This window comes from Capsella rubella, unplaced genomic scaffold (genome assembly GCF_000375325.1).
Source record: "Capsella rubella cultivar Monte Gargano unplaced genomic scaffold, Caprub1_0 scaffold_6, whole genome shotgun sequence".
Taxonomy (NCBI): Eukaryota; Viridiplantae; Streptophyta; class Magnoliopsida; order Brassicales; family Brassicaceae; genus Capsella; species Capsella rubella.
This window is the reverse complement of record NW_006238918.1, coordinates 7,376,201-7,393,522: the sequence shown is the minus strand read 5'-3', so window position 1 is coordinate 7,393,522 and position 17,322 is coordinate 7,376,201. Positions and strand designations below refer to the sequence as shown.

At 34.1% G+C, this 17,322-nt stretch overlaps 8 protein-coding genes across 12 annotated transcripts; 1 reads left to right on the top strand and 7 right to left on the bottom strand.

Annotated features, from left to right (window-relative positions):
• Window positions 1-260: 260 nt before the first annotated feature.
• LOC17883072 lies at window positions 261-1,575 on the bottom strand. 3 transcript variants are annotated; one of them, XM_006288928.2, is made up of 2 exons: window positions 1,486-1,575; window positions 261-658 (listed from the first exon to the last, which is right to left on the bottom strand). In XM_006288928.2, exon 2 carries the CDS (start codon window positions 633-635, stop codon window positions 393-395), a length of 243 nt encoding a protein of 80 aa, XP_006288990.1. In that variant the 5' UTR covers window positions 636-658; window positions 1,486-1,575; the 3' UTR covers window positions 261-392. The 3 variants fall into 3 exon arrangements, with proteins under 3 accessions (XP_006288990.1, XP_023637099.1, XP_023637098.1); XM_023781331.1 differs by lacking the exon at window positions 1,486-1,575 and adding an exon at window positions 1,419-1,439; XM_023781330.1 differs by lacking the exon at window positions 1,486-1,575 and adding an exon at window positions 767-791.
• A 566-nt stretch (window positions 1,576-2,141) lies between these two features.
• LOC17884546 (NDR1/HIN1-like protein 1) lies at window positions 2,142-4,470 on the bottom strand. The gene is made up of 2 exons (XM_006288604.2): window positions 4,087-4,470; window positions 2,142-3,542 (listed from the first exon to the last, which is right to left on the bottom strand). Exons 1-2 carry the CDS (start codon window positions 4,387-4,389, stop codon window positions 3,222-3,224), a joined length of 624 nt encoding a protein of 207 aa, XP_006288666.1. The 5' UTR covers window positions 4,390-4,470; the 3' UTR covers window positions 2,142-3,221.
• A 986-nt stretch (window positions 4,471-5,456) lies between these two features.
• Window positions 5,457-5,947, bottom strand: LOC17881234. The gene is made up of 2 exons (XM_006289440.2): window positions 5,769-5,947; window positions 5,457-5,678 (listed from the first exon to the last, which is right to left on the bottom strand). The coding sequence occupies exons 1-2, from the start codon at window positions 5,880-5,882 to the stop codon at window positions 5,487-5,489; spliced, it is 306 nt and encodes a 101-aa protein (XP_006289502.1). The 5' UTR covers window positions 5,883-5,947; the 3' UTR covers window positions 5,457-5,486.
• Window positions 5,948-6,561: 614 nt separating this feature from the next.
• Window positions 6,562-7,213, top strand: LOC17881593. The gene has a single exon (XM_023779970.1). It carries the CDS (start codon window positions 6,563-6,565, stop codon window positions 7,211-7,213), a length of 651 nt encoding a protein of 216 aa, XP_023635738.1. The 5' UTR covers window position 6,562.
• Window positions 7,214-7,458: 245 nt separating this feature from the next.
• Window positions 7,459-9,304, bottom strand: LOC17882852. The gene is made up of 3 exons (XM_006289453.1): window positions 9,015-9,304; window positions 8,577-8,910; window positions 7,459-7,926 (listed from the first exon to the last, which is right to left on the bottom strand). The coding sequence occupies exons 1-3, from the start codon at window positions 9,302-9,304 to the stop codon at window positions 7,459-7,461; spliced, it is 1,092 nt and encodes a 363-aa protein (XP_006289515.1).
• Window positions 9,305-9,736: 432 nt separating this feature from the next.
• Window positions 9,737-11,661, bottom strand: LOC17882129. Its single transcript, XM_023779968.1, has 3 exons — window positions 11,366-11,661; window positions 10,917-11,226; window positions 9,737-10,156 (listed from the first exon to the last, which is right to left on the bottom strand). The coding sequence occupies exons 1-3, from the start codon at window positions 11,659-11,661 to the stop codon at window positions 9,737-9,739; spliced, it is 1,026 nt and encodes a 341-aa protein (XP_023635736.1).
• A 1,726-nt stretch (window positions 11,662-13,387) lies between these two features.
• Window positions 13,388-14,407, bottom strand: LOC111829902. Of its 3 annotated transcripts, none has more exons than XM_023779936.1 (2): window positions 14,036-14,407; window positions 13,388-13,963 (listed from the first exon to the last, which is right to left on the bottom strand). In XM_023779936.1, exons 1-2 carry the CDS (start codon window positions 14,166-14,168, stop codon window positions 13,518-13,520), a joined length of 579 nt encoding a protein of 192 aa, XP_023635704.1. In that variant the 5' UTR covers window positions 14,169-14,407; the 3' UTR covers window positions 13,388-13,517. The 3 variants fall into 3 exon arrangements, with proteins under 3 accessions (XP_023635704.1, XP_023635703.1, XP_023635702.1); XM_023779935.1 differs by having other exon boundaries at window positions 13,388-14,186; window positions 14,274-14,407; XM_023779934.1 differs by having other exon boundaries at window positions 13,388-14,186; window positions 14,278-14,407.
• Window positions 14,408-16,320: 1,913 nt separating this feature from the next.
• Window positions 16,321-17,283, bottom strand: LOC17882756. Its single transcript, XM_023779937.1, has 2 exons — window positions 16,924-17,283; window positions 16,321-16,804 (listed from the first exon to the last, which is right to left on the bottom strand). The coding sequence occupies exons 1-2, from the start codon at window positions 17,232-17,234 to the stop codon at window positions 16,468-16,470; spliced, it is 648 nt and encodes a 215-aa protein (XP_023635705.1). The 5' UTR covers window positions 17,235-17,283; the 3' UTR covers window positions 16,321-16,467.
• Window positions 17,284-17,322: the final 39 nt, after the last annotated feature.

The following is a 17,322-nucleotide window of genomic DNA, read 5'->3' as shown; positions in this document are numbered from 1 at the left end:
AATGGGAAACTTTGGACATTGTAAACCAGTTTATGTTTTGATTCTATAAAATTACTCGTCATATCAGATTTGAAGTTGTTTCTGCTGATAATTTGGTAGGGTGTATTTAATGATGAATTGTTATGTTCAGAAGTAACTCATCATTCAACAGCTTTTTTGTGGAACCTCGAAACCTAGGGATTCCAAATGATACCACCAAGACCATAGAAACATGTGTCATCTGAATGCAGACACTCGGATCTCACCTGAATGCTATGCTGTTAGATAATAATAGTATAATACTATTGTATATATTTATAGTCAAGAGTTTTCAAAACAAAAGGTGAATACTAAAAACTTTGAAAGCTTCATACAAAACAAACACAGACACCAAAAGAACCTTTTTTATTTTTTTACTTGAACAAATGGGCAAGATCAGGGTCATCTAAATCCACATCCAGCGATCCATTTAGCCGCATAAACTCAATGTAGTTATCTGGAGGAGTGATCGCACGAGTGTTGTTCATCGGTTTGAATCCATGAACTCTCTGGAGATCTCTCGCAAGCCAACGCAAAAATACTTTGTCCAATGGAGGTACAACCTTCAAGTGAATCACTTCCCGTTCTTCTTTCACAGTTGTAGCTTTGTTACCCATCTTGAAAATTACCCGACAACACCCTGCACCATAGCGTATTAAAACATTGAATATCACATTGTCCAAACCCACAAAAATAAGTTAAATACTCAAAACCAAGATGACCTTTAAGTAAAACCATATAACCTTACCATATAACCTTTTAGTATATGCATTTTGGGTTTTAATAGATCCTATAAACTGTCCATCGCCTAAAGCAGTATTCACACTAATACAGCAAGTGAGCATTTTTCAAAATGTTTTGTTTATAACAGATTTATGAACATATCTAAAAGGAGAGGCTCAAAAGTTTCAACAGTAGCTAGATAAAAGTACTAAGCTTTATGACCATCAAGACCTTTAATTAACAGACCAAACTAAAGGTATGACTTACAAAATGCAAGCGCTATTTTGATCAATAACACATCTACAAGGAATAACTTACAAGTTCTACAGAAGCTAGATAAGTATTAAACTTAGGAACATCAAAACCTTAATTGACAGTTACAATGAAATTAGAATCATTAGCTAATCTTGTTCCTTTGTGTCGATCATAAGAGCCTCAGACATCTATGAACCACCGATTCAAGTCAATTCTTCAGGAAACATGATAATATCTAGTGATTGAGTATGTACAAATCAATCAATAAAAACTCACCCAGTAATACTAAAACTATATACAAAAAAGGCCCAAACTATTGAGGAATTGGTTAATTTACACTTCAATTTCTATCACTATATACAACAACAAAAAAAAAGAAATCAGGTAAAAACCAAGCCAATCACCGATAAACGTACACGTACCAAGCAAACTAAACGTAGCATGATCATCAATACAAAGAGCCGGAAAACAAAACAGAAGAGATTATACCTTTCAATCAGAGAGAAAACATCAGAAATCGAAAGTGAGTTTTGAACCAAAAAAATTCAGACCAGACACTAGATAGAGCTTTGTCAGAGAGTCTTCTCCAGTCGAAGCAAAACAACGTCGTATCGCTAAGTCCAGAAGTACGGGCTTTTTAAACCAATATCGTATCTTACACTAAATGGGTAAAGCCCATAGTGATATAAAAGCCCATTATCTTTCAGGTTATGTTTTTCTCTTTTTTTCTTGGCCAATTTTTATGGCTCAGAACAACTCAATAAAAAGGTTATCTACTGCAAGACTACAAGTGTGTGTGGTTTAGTTGAAACGTCATTGCACGCGGCTAGTAACAAAGTTTGTTGACGAATATTCGTTATCAATTTTTTCTTTCTTTTTCTTTGGCTTTAAGAATCTGTAAACGAAACTTTTACAACAAAAAAAAAAACACAAATTAAATGTTCCAAAGTAGATATTGAAAAGTAGTTTTTGATTTTCTTTTTCTCTCTCACGTTATCAAGTTTACAAAAAAAAAAAATGAAGTACATAAGGATTATTGCGATTCACGCTACATGGTCGTGCAAATGTCACCAGCATGACGATGATTTCACAACTCACATGCATATTAAGTCATCTATTACATAGCTACGAATCATCATCTAACACACTTGGTTTCGTGGGATTTGTAATTTTGTGGAGTTTTTTCGAGTGTCCATTAAATCTATTTACACATATCTTCTTGTTGTCAGTCCTCATACAAATCACACCAAACATGAATTTGCGGACAACTTACTTTTAAAATGACTTTTGAGCTGTTTAATTTGAGTTTCTGAAATGTCATAACTGATCTTGATTAGTTTCTACAGATAATTTAATGTCTTTAAAGTTCTCTTGCCCAGTCCACTTCTTATTGCTCTCGACATGCCATAGAAAAAGAAAATATTTAAAGACGTAGAAGACTTATAAACAAGCCAAGTTAATAAAGTCTGCATGTCAGAATAGAAACTAGGATAATCATATTTAAAGCTGAACCTACAAGTACAAACCAATAACATCAAAAATGAATTGATTTCACAAAGTGAACTCTGTATATGATTTTGTAGCTATTCAAAAAAAACAAATTATAAACCGTCAACATATAACAATTTTTTAATAAACAATAAACATAGCAAGCGCTTGTCATTATGAGCTAATATAGAGTGCTAAAATGTAATTAATTTTTGGAGGGGGTTTATTTCAATCCATAAAGACCATCAGCTACATAGTCGTTGTCATGTGACTCATACCCAACTAAAAAATAAACCATCCTTTGTAAGCTTTCCCTTATTCTGGCAAATTCGTAGGCAGACTGCAGAGTGCAGAGTACTCAAAATGTTAAAGTTTCAACGACTATCATTATGCTAAAAACTCGTGTAAATTTATAAATTTGATTTATGTATTTATAAATCACCATATTTTTATTTTACACTTGCCTAATTTTTAAATATGTGTATTCACAGTTTGAACATTATACTAAATGGAAAATTAAAAGGAACATATGTCATGTACTAACTATATATGTGTTCTACTATATATAGTACCTTGGACATTAGTGTAAAGAAAAAAGAGTTTAATCAGCGTTTTGGTTTCTTAAAAACCTTTTAGAAAAATTGATTAACAAGCCAAATCAACAAGAAATTGCTCTAGTTTACCTTTACCTTATATAATTATATTCCCCTGGAAAAAATATATTCTTCTTTTGTATTTCATACGTCAACGGCACATCGCTGAACAAGCTGGTACTTCATCGCCGGACCAGCGCCGCCGACTAACTGACGGGGGTAGCTAATGAACGCTGGACAATTAACGTGGAGGCGATAACCGCCGGAGACCCACGAGCCCACTTTCCACCTAACCCGACCGTCTATCTTGATGTTGAGAAGTACCAACCCGGCTATTCCGTCTTCGTTCAATGACGGAGACAGGTACGGAGCCACCGGCACGGCGGTCCCAATCAGAACCGGAGACCACACCGTAACTTCCTTATGTCCTTGATACGTCGTCGGCAAAAGCCTCGCAATCGTCACCTAATTAATAAGGAAAAGTTAAGTTAGAATTAATACGTAAACGCTTGTTTTAAAAAAAATATATACGTAAATGCTTAGAAGACAAATAACAAAAAACATTTATAATTGTGGATTATAAGTCGTCATTTGTTTCTTCTTGAATTTCAAATTTTCAAATAATAGTTTCTACCAAAATTTCTATATCCTTTAACAGTAAGTTCTTTAGACATTTCAAGAAGAAGAAAAAAGAAAGAAGATTAATTAATCTTCAAGTGGTAGACAAATATGCATATGTTGGTTTTGGTTTTTCAGATGAAATTGCAGAATTATTATTATAAATCCAGAAAATGATGATAGATGAAATATTTAACCCAAAAAAAATTGAAATGGAATTGATTCTTAAATAATCTTAAGAGTTAAGACATACGTTAAGAACTTAAGATGGGTCATGTTTTGTGGTTATAACATTCACTAAAAATTTTGCTGATCCATATACAAATTGCACCAAACAATTCAACAACAACAAAAACTAAAAAAAAAGCATAAAAACGCAAAAAAACACAACCTCTTGGTACCGGTATGAGGCATAGATGTCGAGACGGTCATAGAAAATTCCGATCTTGTCGTTTGGGTTGCGAGAAGAGACAGTGACCTGGAGATTCAAAGTGAGGTAGTTTGGCTGAGTGATGTTGAACTCGTTAATGGTTACGTCTTGGAGAACGAAACGCGGCCCGTGCGGGTGAAGTATTGCCCAGACCAAGAAAACCGCAAACGCAGCCACACCGATTAGGCCTAGAAACGCCCATATTACGCGTCTCCTCTTCAGATCATCATATTCGTCGTAATGGTCGCACTCTCTCTCCGTCATTGTTGCGTTTAGCGTTTTGGTGTGCAGAGAGATTTGTTTGTTTGTTTGGTGGATGAAAGATATTGGAAGGTTTTATTAGTGGGAGTATTTGAGGGATATTTATGTAAGTGGAGCCTCGTGATTAAATGTATCGTAATTATGAATTAATCCTATGTTTCTATATATAACCATGTCATTGAATTTTTCACACAGCTATAGTCTTGAGACTTTAATGGCTTTTCCAATGGGCTTTATTTAACTTTATGCGATATTCGGAAAATGTAAGTGGAGCCTCGTGATTAAATTAATGTATCGTAATTATGAATTAATCCTATGTTTCTATTTGTAACCATATTATTGATTTTTTTTCACACAGCTACTCTTGAGACTTTATTGTTTTTCCAATGGGCTTTATTTTTGACTTTATGCGATATTCGGAAAAGGCTGTTTTTAGTCCTTATCAACTCTGAACAAGATAAATATTTTTCTTTTTTCACAGTTTTTGGTCATAGTTACCACGAAAAGCACTTTGGATGACAAACGACGAATCTTTTTTATGATGCATATCGTTTTTATAATCTTGAAGTAAGAAATTATAAGCAATAAATAAGTAATTATAAGCAAATAAATTTGAATATCACGTAAGATATATTGGCCGATCAAATGGAATTGACGGTCTGAAATACAAAAATATATATAAAATTGTGCCCCTTCTGATAATACTATTTTAATATATGCAAAATTCGTATTAAGATATCTTCAATGACAATCCCACATTGATATTGGCGATTCAAAACTCTTTAGTATACGTCTTAACAAATACCTTTTTGGTATACAAAATATTGTTAAGCGTCTTGGCCGGTTACTAGCTATTTGGTTCAATCTTTAGTTTCTACGTTAACTCAGCGAACATCTCGATTGCAAATTATGTGCATGTGATTGCAAAGATACTTAAGCATTAAAGAAAAAAAGAGTTACATTATAACAAAGTGGTTAATCCTAACTTATTTTGGAAAACATAGAAAACAAAATACTTCACTAAACCTTAAAGCACCGCAAGAGTATAAGACTCGTTATAAAGAAAAAAGATTCATGATTTATAAGATGAGAGGAAAAGTCTAAAAGGATGCGACTGGAAACTTCTTCTGGTATATATACTCACACGGCCTCATATATCCGAGCAACGATCCCTTCACATTCCCGGCCGGATCTACCGTGAAATTCACCGGTATATTGTTGCAAGTCAAGATCAAGAAACCATCTTCATAACGGGATCGACCTTCTATCTTAAAACTTGATAAAACCTCGACCTGGATATCAAAAACCAAGCCGTCCCGGGGGGTTGCAACCGTTTTGAAAACGACATACGGAAGCGGTGCATCGTTGATTTTTTCACGTACGAGTAAACCGAAATAATCAGGAGAGGATGACTCGGAGATAAGCTTGTCCCCACGGACGAGACGCGATTTCATCGTGTGGAGAGAGGCTTTACATTTATTACCTCCTGAGATCATTGTTGTAAACCGGACGTTCCAATCAGCGGTTGCGTTTGATGCGTTTGAAACGGAGAATGACTCAGCAAAGACCTCTACGTTACAACTTCGAATAAGCATGGGAAAGAATATGAATGGCGGCACAAGTAAGATGAAGTAGAGTCCTGCATATACGAGAGCGTACATGAGGTATAAAACGCAGAAGGAAGCTGGTGTAAGTTTGAACGCGCTTTCTCCATCGTCACTGTTTGCGTTTGAAGCTCTGTGACGACATTGGCAGTGTCTTCTCGTGAAACCACAAGAAGTACAACGAGACCTTGTCATTTTGCTGTAACGATTCCTCATGAGAAGATAATTAGTTTAATTAGCTAAAACTTTGTGATGAATAAACCAAAGGAGGTTTTCTAATAAAACTTTCGCAACGAGCCTCAACTCAAGCATCCTAATTCCTAACAAAGTGTACTCGTAATTGCCAAGTCTTTTTTTTTGTTTTTTTCAATTATTTTTACCTTATTCAATTCTAACAAACTTTCTTATCTAAACGCAACAACTTTTAAAAAATCAAATAGTAAAAAAAAAAGGAATTCTAACAAAAATCAATCGAAAAAATTGCTAACGGTACCTAATTTAATGATTAAAGATCTAAAATCACATCAAAATCATTATCTTCATTCTATACCAAAAATCGCTTATAGGCCGATATGGAAATAGTGATCGGATTGCCAACGACACCATCACCGTTGTCCTCCTCCAGGACCTCCACTGATCCTCCTTCTCGTTCACGGTGGTGGACACAGCTACAATCATTATTCCTTCGTCGTAAAGAACTCACTAAAAATGAGAAATTAGCTTTACATAAACTCAACTTGTACGTCATGTTCACGGTCTTTCCTGTCTTTACCATTACCGTCATTTTTCTCGGTATCAGGCTACCTCACTGCCACGCCAACTTCTCCGTCGAATCCATCTCCGTTACTCCCTCCTCTTCATCCACGTGGTGGCACGTCGATTTCCTTGTGGAAAACCCGAACTCATCGAGTTGTCTTGTCTACTACAACGGACATAACGTGCAAGCTAAGGTTGGTTCCTTAAACGCCGCTGTTTTGGAAACCTCTCGTAGGGATGATTCGAGTGGCCGCCACACGAGTTTCTTGGTAGATTTAGCCACGGAGGGTAATCATAGCCACGTCTTTGCAGCCTCTCCTAGAGGTTTCGAATTAGAACTGAAACTTAGTGCCAAGGATTATCTTTCAGTTGGACATTTCGAGATCAGGTGTCAAAATCTCACTATCGGTTATGAGAAGATTAGGTGCTATTCCTCTTTCCAAAGAACTCGTTTTGAATGTTGTTAATTGTTTTTTTTTTCTAATAAACAATTTGGATTTTTAATTTTTATTCAAGAAAAAGAAAAAAAAAAGTTACAAATTAGGTTATAAACATATTTGTTTTTTTTCAGCTACCATGTTCTTATTTTATGAATTCTAAACGAGTGAAAAAATAAACAAAATCCGAGGATAAAAAAGGAAAAAATAAACAAAATCCGAGGATAAAAAAGGAAAAATAACCTAAAGCCAAGAAATAAAGATCATAGCCATATTCATGATGATGGGAGAGAATTAGCCAAGCTTTTCTGGTATTTATAATCACACCGTCTCATATTTCCAAGCAACGATCCCACCACCACCTTTCCTGCCGGATCCGTCGTGAATTTAACCGGAATATCTGGACAAAAGGCCATCATAAACACGGTTGCATCTCCAGCGTCTGTGTTCACCGTAGACACAATCTCAACCCTAAAATCCCATATAACGTCGCCATTGATTTCCGGCATCACCACCTTCTCGAAAACGACATTTGTTTTGTCTCTTGCGACAAATACTTGTCCGAAATAACCAGACGAATGAGATGATGAATGGGAGATAACTTTGTCGCCTTGGAGTAAACGCGACTTGAGTGTCTGTAGAGAGATTTTACAGTCAGTGGCTGGACTCCTCGCAACAAAACCGACCCTCCAATCAGCGGTCGAAGCGTTTGCGTTTGAGATGGAGACGGAATTGGCAAAAAGCTCCACGTAACAATTGTAGCGTGGGGGGTGAATTAGGGTTAAACCTAGACCGAAGAGGATAAGAAGGGACGACATAACAATGGTAGCAAGATAAGCCGAAAAGCAAAACCCTGGAGTAACGTCGATGGGCCTGCTTTCATGAGTGGTTGATGAAGTTTGCCGGCGACATTGGCAACGTTGATGCATGAAGCCACAAGAGGTACATTGAGAATTTGCCATCCTTGGAAGTTTAGTACCTCCTAATGAAAACAATAACAACTTATATATTATAGTTAGTGGTTTACTAACTACATAAATAAATCAAAAATTGAAAACATTTTTTTTTTGGTAACAAAATTAAAAACATCTTGATTAATCGTAGGCAAATCTAATGGTTAGTTACACTAATTAAGTTCAAAAAACATTAAAATGAAGCTAAAAATCAAAAGAGAGTGAAAGTGCTAACAGGAAATCGAAACTACTTTTCATTTTTAACACTAAAATATCAAATTGAAACTACTTTTATTTCGTTAAAGAAAATCGGAACTACATAAGAAAACACATATGTCAATTGTATGGAAGAAATGAGGTTTTATTTAATACATAGACGAATAACAGAAAATAAAACAAGAAGATATGGAAACAAGGACCACCAATTAAACAATTTCTACACCGTTAGAATTATACTTAAGCTCTTGTTTCAATTCTGTGAAAGAAGAGTAGCATTGAATCTTGTCGAGGTTCTCATGATTTCTGGTCAGATTATAACACCTTATATCAACATGTCCAGCGTCAGGTTCATCCTCATCGTAACCCTGATGCTTAGCCCTTAACTTGATATCTAGTTGTTTGAAAATGCCGTCGTTCGGATTACTCTCCCCAACGAAAGCCACTGAGAAAGCCGTGTGACTCCGAGACCTACGTTCGTGAGAAGTCTTTAAAACGGCAGCGTTTAAAGAACCGAGCCTCACGGCAGTTTCATCGTCTCCGTAGTAGATAGTATACCTGCATGACGCGGTCCATAGCATAAACAAAAAATACGTCATTGCTTCAAGCATTAACATGGGAACAGACTAAATATAATTAATTTTCTCGTTAGACGAGGATACCTAGAGCTAGGGTTCTTGACGAGAAAATGAACGTGCCATGTGGCAGAAGATGGAGAGACGGCGATGGATTGGATAGCGAATTTGGCGTCGCAGTGAGCATTCTCGAAGTCGACGACGTGAGAGATATGTACCATTATGGCGATGACAGTCAATATACCGCAGCAATAGGGTATACCGGTAACAATATATTCTTTGAAAGTGGGTTTACGATCATACTGTGCCGGAAAAGTGACTATTGGTCGTGACCACCATCCACGAGGAGGAGGAGGAGTGGCTGAGGACGGTGGCATTGGCACGGTGTATGAGTTGGTTTGGGAAGCCATTTTTTGTTTTCGTGTGGTTCTCTTTTGGTTTTTATGATGTTAACCCTGTCGTTAGTTATAGAAGAGGGGAAGCATTGTTTGCAAATTTACGATAATATAATGTCATGATATTTCGGGGATATTGTTTAAACAATAGCTAATTTATGCGATCAATCAGTTGGATGAAAAGAAAATCAGTTTATATATTTAAATATCTAATTTATGTTGTTTGGTGAATATTATGGAATTTTAAAACTCCACAAGTTTTCTTTGTTATTTTTATTTAGAATTACGATACAGTCTGAAATTTAGAAAAAAGCTGTTTTCAGTCCTTGAATAACTCTAAGCAAGATAAAATATCACATCATACTTTATCAATCAATTCTAACATATTAAAGAAAAAAACATAGAAGAGATAGATTAAGCCAATTTTTTCTGGTAAATATAATCACACCGTCTTATATTTCCAAGCAACGATCCCATCACATTCCCCGCCGTATCCGTCGTGAATTTCACCGGAATATCGGGACAAGACACCATCAAAAACCCGTTTCCAAAACGAACATGTGTGTCCACTGCAGACCAAACCTGAACACGAAAATCCCAAATCACGTCGCCAATAACTGCCGGCATCACCACGTTCTGGAAAACGACATCTATTTTGTTTCCGGTGACAAATTGTCCAAAAAACTCCGAAGATGAATTGGAGATAACTTGATCGCCACGGATTAAACTAGACTTGAGTGCACGTAGAGAGATTTCGCAGTCGGAGACTGGACTCGTCGCAATAAGTCCTACCCTCCAGTTAGAGGATGAGACGGAGACGGAATCGGCAAAAAGCTCTATGTAACAACTGTCTTTGTCGGAAAGATTGATAAAAAATATTGCCAAGAGTAAAAAACAGAAGAATGTACCAATGGTAGTAAGATAAATATGGCAGCAAACAGCTGGAGTATAAATTAAGGGCATGTCAGCAGGGGTCGTCGTTGAAGTTTCCCGGCGACATTTGCAACGTTGATGGCGGAGGCCACAAGTGGTACATTGAGGATTTGCCATCCTTGTGAAGTTTTTTAACACCTCCTTATGAAGTCAGTACAACTTATATATTACTTAGGGTTTTAGTATCTAAATAAAATCAAAACTGTTTTTTTTTTTTTAATATTTTGATTCGAGAAAGAAAATCTAATTAAGGGATATCTTTCACTCTCTCTCTCTCTTTTCTGGCTCAGTTCTATGGGAAGTAGTCTTATTTATCTACTTCAGTTATATAAAGTAATACATAGTTATAAATAATAGTATAATTACTAGATAAAAACGCATTATTAGCACTATTTAACTACTCCGTTTTTTATTTTAACACTAACATCGGAACTAGTTAGGATTAGGAAGTCACATATTGTTTTGTTTTGGAAACTAATCGAGAATATGAAGGTGGAGTCGTTTTTTTCCTTTTTTTCTTATCGCTTAGAGGAGAAATAATATAGTTTCACAAATTGCATGGAAGAGAAAAAAAAGGTCTTTAGTATAAAGAAGTCATAACAGAAAATAAGTAATTAAAACAAGAAAATGATGGAAAAAGTAGATTGGATAATCAAATAACTTCTTTCAATGCTTTGAAAGAAGAGTAACACTGCTGAACCTTCTCGACGTTATCATGGTTTCGTGTCAGATTATAACACGTTATATCAATATGTCCTGGTTCAGGATGAAATGCGTAAACATTATGATTCGCCCTTAATTTGATTTGTAATTGTTCAGAAACAGCGTCGGTTGAATTCCCCTCCGCAACGAAATCCACTGAGAAATCCGTGTGGCTTGAAGACTTACGTGCGTGAGAAGTATTTAAAACGGCAGCGTGTAAGGGACCGAGCCTCACTGCAGTTTCATCGCCTCCGTAGAAGATTAAAAACCTCCAAATATATATATATGACCATAGACAGATCACAGATTAATATGACGAAAAGGTTTTGGGGAAAAATATAAATACATATCTTAGATTGAAACTAAGGTTTATATATATAAATATGAAACTATATATGTTAATGTTACCTAGAGCTAGGGCTTTTGACGAGGAAATCAACGTGCCATGTGGCGGAGGAGGGAGAGATGGCGATGGACTGGATTGAGAATTTGGCGTCGCAGTGAGCATTGAAGATGAAGTTACCGAGACATATCCATACGGCAATGAAGGTCAATATACCGCCGCAACATGGTGTAAGGCAAAGCGTACATTCATTGCAATTGGATTTACAATCAGGCTGTGCCGGCGGAGTCACTATTGGTCGTGACCACCATCCACGACGAGAAGGAGGGGTGGCTGAGGACGGTGGCAATGGATGTCCCATTTCTATTTCTGACACGGTGTGATAATTGTTTTGTGAAGCCATTCTTATTTTTTGATCTAGTGCCTGCCTTTGTGTTGTGTGTGTTGCTTTGGAGAGGAAAGAAAGATTCGATGTTATAAGTTATAACCTAATCGTTAATTATAGAGACGATCTAGTGGGGGATCATGCCTTACAAATCTACAATATTTATTTTGTTCTCAAAGTTTATAATTTTTTTCTAAAATATAAAGATTATTACGATACTTCGGGATAGTATTTAGTTAGAAACATAATCATGAATATGAATTACCGGATTTTATATACCTTTTGCTAAAAAATGGTTTATGCTGTGTTCTTTATTTCTCATAGAGTAAACTACGCTATTTCTTTATCGTTACATTTAGTTCAGCCATATAAATGAAAAAAAAAAAAAAAGCGTTTTAAAGATAGGGTTATTTAAATTCAGTAAAATAGCACCAATTTAACTATTTTTAAGGTTTTGGGTGTCTTTTAATTAATTAGATAGTGTTATTTAAAGATAGGGTTAGTGGGTTTTGGGTGTTCTTTGGGTTATTTTATTTTATTGATACACATTTCCACTATTTCAACTAATCTGTGCTATTAAACTGCTAAGTCAGTAATTCCCATTATCTTGCGTATAAAATATGAAAACTAACATGATATATTAATCTATATATATAAAGTTAGCTTTTTCTCTCTTCTCATGATGCCACCTAAGCATCCACCTAAGCCACATTTTTGTTTAAACATTAAAATAAATTTAAAACATTCATTTAGTACATATTTATGTTACTTACTTAATTAATAGAAAGTTTATATAAATAAAAATAAATTATGTAAAAAAATGAAATGTTAAAATAAGAAAAACAATACTTTAATTTTTTTATTAGTGTGAATTTCAAAAATACCCCTTTTCCAATACCACTTTTTAAAAATACCCCTCTTTTTAATTTTATCAAAAAGTCACTATAAAATTTCAAATTTATCAAAAACATATGTGTAACCTTATATTTATAGACACAAATTATCTTTATATGTGTGTAAATTTATATATATATTTCATAAATACCGTATAAATACCTTTTAAAAACCTTTTAAAAATCATTTAAAAACCTTATAAAAACTGTGTAAATCTTTTAAAAACCTTATAAAAACCTTATAAATGCCTTTTAAAACCTTTTAAAACATTATAAATATTTGAATTTAGTGTTCCAGTAGTAATAATGATCTTGATTTACCTTATCAACCATATAGAAGTTTATAATTTTTCATATTTGAAAATGGGTATTTTTGAAAATTGATAGAAAAGAGAGGTATTTTTAAAAAGGAGCACACCAAAAGGGGCATTTCTCAAAAAATCTCTATAATATAATTTAACTTTCATTTTAAATTGATCATAATTTAATATTTTAAATATGTTACTGAGTTTTAGAATGGAAACAAAATTTAAATTTATGGTTGACTAAAACAACATTTATGTAATTGTATATATAAAATTATAAAGAGGAAAAAAATGAAAGTGAAATATTAGTTTATAACATGATCAAAAAGAAGAAAAAAATGATATTTCATAAATTGAATCAAGTGCTTTTAATCCAAATTTGAATATTGAAAGATAATAATTAAAGAGAAAATAAGTATAATATTTTTTGAAAATCAATTAAAAAAATAATAAAATATCACAATATGAATAAAAAATCAACAAAACAAAATTATAAACGTCAACTGCTAGTATTATTATAACTTTGGGAGAAAAATAAAAAGAAAAGTTAAAGAAATCAAATAAATAACATACCCTTTTCAAATTAATAACACTCGTAAATAGGAATTAAAGATTCAAGACCGGAGAGAATGAATTAAGCCAAACTTTGCTGGTATATATAATCACACCGTCTCATATTTCCGAGCAACGATCCCACCACCTCCTCCGTCGCCTGTTCCGTCGTGAATTTCACCGGAATATTTGAACAAGCCACCAGCAAAATACCGTGTAAATGTTTAACATCTGTATTAATCCCAAACATTATCTCAGCCTGAGAATCCCAAATGACGTCGCCAACAACCGCCGGCGTAACCACCTTCTCGAAAACAACTTCCGTGTTGTCTCCGGGAATGAAATAACTCGACGAGGGAGATGATGATTTGGAGACAACTTCACCACTTCGGACCAAACGCGAATTGAGTGTATGGATAGAGACTTTACAGCCGGTGATTGGACTCTTGGCAACGAAACCGATCTTCCAATCAGCGGTCGAAACGTTTGCGTTTGCGTATGAGACGGAAACGGAATTGGCAAAAAGCTCTACGTAACAAAGTTGTCCTGCGTCAAGTTTATTGAGAAAAAGATACAAAAGAAACAAAAGGAAGAACGAACCAAACACAGAAAAGTAACATATGCAGCAACAACGTGGACTAATGTCCATGGGCACGTCGGGTGGTGCGGCTGAAGTTTGGGGATTACATCGGCCAGGTCGGTGAATGAGGCCACAAGAGGTACATCTTGACATTATTGTTTTCAAGACGTTCTATTGAAAAGAAAAAAAAAACAAGTTGTAATATATACGTTCAGCCTTTAATTTTTACTTAAGTATATAAAAACCATGTTTCTTTACCGACTTCAATAATATTTTGATTTTCTAGAGCGAATCTACTGGATATCGTTTCTTTCGATTTGTTTGGCTCAATCTAAGGAATTTCTATGGGACTTTTTGTTTTTTTTTTTCTTTTTTTATGGGCCTTGTGGCCTTGTTTTTCTACTTTCCTAGAGCTTTTTGTAATCTTGTTGATTAATTTTTCTATAATCTTGTAAAGTCTCTCAAACAATCTATGTATTTATAAGATACTTTTCATGACTTTATTTTATAAAGAAAAGAGTTTAAAATCATAAACCAATAACACAAAATTTTAATACATTAATAATGAGAGATTATTTTCTTTTAATTGAATAACACATAACTTTTAATGACTTTGTAAAACTCTGTATCCAATAACTCCATAAGATTTTGAATGACTTTTAACAAATCAATAACTAATAACACCAAACTTTAAAATAGTTTAGTAAAATCTTGATTGAATAACAATATATTATACCTAACATCTAAATAAAACACCATATAACTCACAAACTAATAACACCCCTTAAATATTCATAAATACATAGTTTAAATTTCTACAATAAATTATAGGATTGATTGGGTTTTTAGTAAATTTTTCAAACATAACTGTAGAAGTAGTAAATTCACTATTTATTATTAGCAAACTAAGATCATCATTATCCATGGGCTCTTAACCCATTATTAGCCTAAGATTTGTTAAGATTTGTTAAGATTTAAGAGGCCAATCTTAACAAATCTTAGGCTAAGAATGGGTTAAAAGCCCATGGTTAATGTTGCTCTAATACATTTTTACTATTTGGACACTATTTAGACACTATTAAAAACTCCTTAAATCTAATAACTAAAATATTCATCAAAATATATTTGTTTTCCATAACATTTCAATTACATAAAAATCTATATTTTTCTGTATAATTTGATATGCATTTTTAATAATAATTTCATATATTTTTCACACAAATTTTGATACGTCTAGCTATCCTTATGTATAGGTGTGTGTCGATGTACAGAAGATCATCCGTACAGCTGTCTATATATACGTATAATTGTATGTGTACATATATTTTCTGGTCTATATATATATATATTTGTTTATGTGCAAATATGTTTATTTGTAGTTGTTTCTCTTTGTACAAATATTTTGTGTACAATTATATGTTACTGTACAGTTGTCTCTCTATACAGATATCTGAAATAGTAAAATTGTGCTATTTTGCTAATTATAAATAGTAAATGTACTACATTTATAATTATGTTTAAATAACGTACTAGTTTGCCAACACACCCTAAATTATATAGTACTTACACTATTCCAATTTTTTTTTTTTTACAAAATTACATAAATTAAAACAAAATTGCGAGAAAAAATCAAAATTATAGCATGACAAAGTTTACTCACGAAAAACTGCTACAAATTCAAAAGTGTTAATTGCTTTCCAAACTCAAATTTAATACCCAATTGAGAGAATGTAATTCTACCCATTCCAAACTTATAATCGAAAGTATTGTTATAAACAATAAAGTGTTATCTATTTCTGATTATGGTTGTAGGATCAACTTGTTAAGACATGATTAAAACTTTTTTTTTGTTTATAACTATATATTTTTCACAGAAATACTTTTTTAAAAAAAGATGATAAATTTATTACTAAAACTTTTATCCCACTTAATACCTAAATTATTCTAAATAAATATAAACAAAATTAAAAAAAAAACATTAAAACTTTCAAAAAAAAATACAAAACTATAACATAAGAAAAAAAGAATTAAAACCAAACTCGCCAGAGACGATCAACAGTATATCTCGGCAAGCCTTTACACGCAAACCCACAAAATCAGTTAAGGCTATATCGGTGACAAAGTCATCACGGGAGAATAGGAACTCTATTAGGAGAGGAGACACCGTAACGATGAAAAGACGATGGAAAGAAATAATAATTCTTTTGAAGCCATCCTTCTCTTAAATAGATTTTTTTTCTAGCAAAATTGTATATGTTTAACAGAATAATGTTAACATTTTTTTTAAATCTTTACCTTGGTTAAATGCGATTATTAAATTCTCAAAATGATTATAAATCCAACATCTTATTTTAGTATTCTTCTCTTTGATGACTCTATAAACAAGAACTTAAAAAAGAAATCAAAATAAACCAGATCTTGAGTAAATAACAAGAAAAACACCTGAAAAGGCCTAATTGTTAGAAACTCTGCCATACAAAATCTTCAATTTTGTGAAAGAAGAGTGACAATGAATCTTGTCAACGTTCTCATTGCTTCGGGTTATATTATGGCACCTTATCTCAACATGTCCAGCGTTATCATAGCTGTCTCCGTACGTCTTATGCTTGGCCCTTAATTTGATGTATAATTGTTGGAAAACGACGTCGTTTGGGTAACCCTGGGCAACGAAGTCCACTGAGAAAGCCGTGTGACTTGGGGACTTAGGTTCGTGATAGATATTTAAAACGGCAGCGCTTAAGGCACCGAGACTCACGGCAGTTTCATCCTTTTCGTAGTAGATAGAATACCTGCAAGACCATATACAGACGGGAGCCAAAGTAATTGCTTCGAGCATCAGATTCATATGTGACAAAGATATGGGAACAAGTGAAAATATATTTAATATATGTTGGACCGGTGCAAAGACCTAGAGCTAGGGTTCTTGACGAGAAAATCAACATGCCATGTGGCAGAGGATGGAGAGACGGCGATGGCTTGGATGGTGAATTTGGCGTCGCATTGAGCTTTGTCGAGGACTTGAAACATAAAAAGCATTACGGCGATGATGGTGAATATTGCGGCACAACATGGTGTAATGCAAACCGTATTTTCCATGCAAGTGGCTTGACGATCATGACGTGCCGGCACAGTCACTATTGGTCGTAACCACCATCCAAGACGAGGAGGAGGGGTGCCAGAGAACAGTGGAATAGAATAGTCGTGGTTTTGGGAAGCCATTCGTATATTCGATCTCCCTCTCTGTTTTCGTTTGGCTAGTTTGGAGTCTGGAGAGGAAAGAAACGATAACCTAGTTGTTAATTAAAAG

Bases quoted from the DNA above. Each gene is read 5' to 3' on its own strand.
- LOC17883072 (XM_006288928.2), bottom strand. From the start codon at position 635: ATGGGTAACAAAGCTACAACTGTGAAAGAAGAACGGGAAGTGATTCAC.
- LOC17884546 (XM_006288604.2), bottom strand. From the start codon at position 4,389: ATGACGGAGAGAGAGTGCGACCATTACGACGAATATGATGATCTGAAG. The intron at 3,543-4,086 runs GTTGTGTTTTTT...CTTATTAATTAG, and splicing joins CCTCATACCGGTACCAAGAG to GTGACGATTGCGAGGCTTTT.
- LOC17881234 (XM_006289440.2), bottom strand. From the start codon at position 5,882: ATGATCTCAGGAGGTAATAAATGTAAAGCCTCTCTCCACACGATGAAA. The intron at 5,679-5,768 runs GTACGTGAAAAA...TTTGATATCCAG, and splicing joins CTGATTATTTCGGTTTACTC to GTCGAGGTTTTATCAAGTTT.
- LOC17881593 (XM_023779970.1), top strand. From the start codon at position 6,563: ATGGAAATAGTGATCGGATTGCCAACGACACCATCACCGTTGTCCTCC.
- LOC17882852 (XM_006289453.1), bottom strand. From the start codon at position 9,304: ATGCCACCGTCCTCAGCCACTCCTCCTCCTCCTCGTGGATGGTGGTCA. The intron at 8,911-9,014 runs GTATCCTCGTCT...CGCGTCATGCAG, and splicing joins GTCAAGAACCCTAGCTCTAG to GTATACTATCTACTACGGAG. The intron at 7,927-8,576 runs GTAGAAATTGTT...TGTTACGTGGAG, and splicing joins TTAAGTATAATTCTAACGGT to CTTTTTGCCAATTCCGTCTC.
- LOC17882129 (XM_023779968.1), bottom strand. From the start codon at position 11,661: ATGGGACATCCATTGCCACCGTCCTCAGCCACCCCTCCTTCTCGTCGT. The intron at 11,227-11,365 runs GTAACATTAACA...ATATATTTGGAG, and splicing joins GTCAAAAGCCCTAGCTCTAG to GTTTTTAATCTTCTACGGAG. The intron at 10,157-10,916 runs GTTATTTGATTA...TGTTACATAGAG, and splicing joins CTTTCAAAGCATTGAAAGAA to CTTTTTGCCGATTCCGTCTC.
- LOC111829902 (XM_023779935.1), bottom strand. From the start codon at position 14,168: ATGTCAAGATGTACCTCTTGTGGCCTCATTCACCGACCTGGCCGATGT.
- LOC17882756 (XM_023779937.1), bottom strand. From the start codon at position 17,234: ATGGCTTCCCAAAACCACGACTATTCTATTCCACTGTTCTCTGGCACC. The intron at 16,805-16,923 runs GTCTTTGCACCG...ATGGTCTTGCAG, and splicing joins GTCAAGAACCCTAGCTCTAG to GTATTCTATCTACTACGAAA.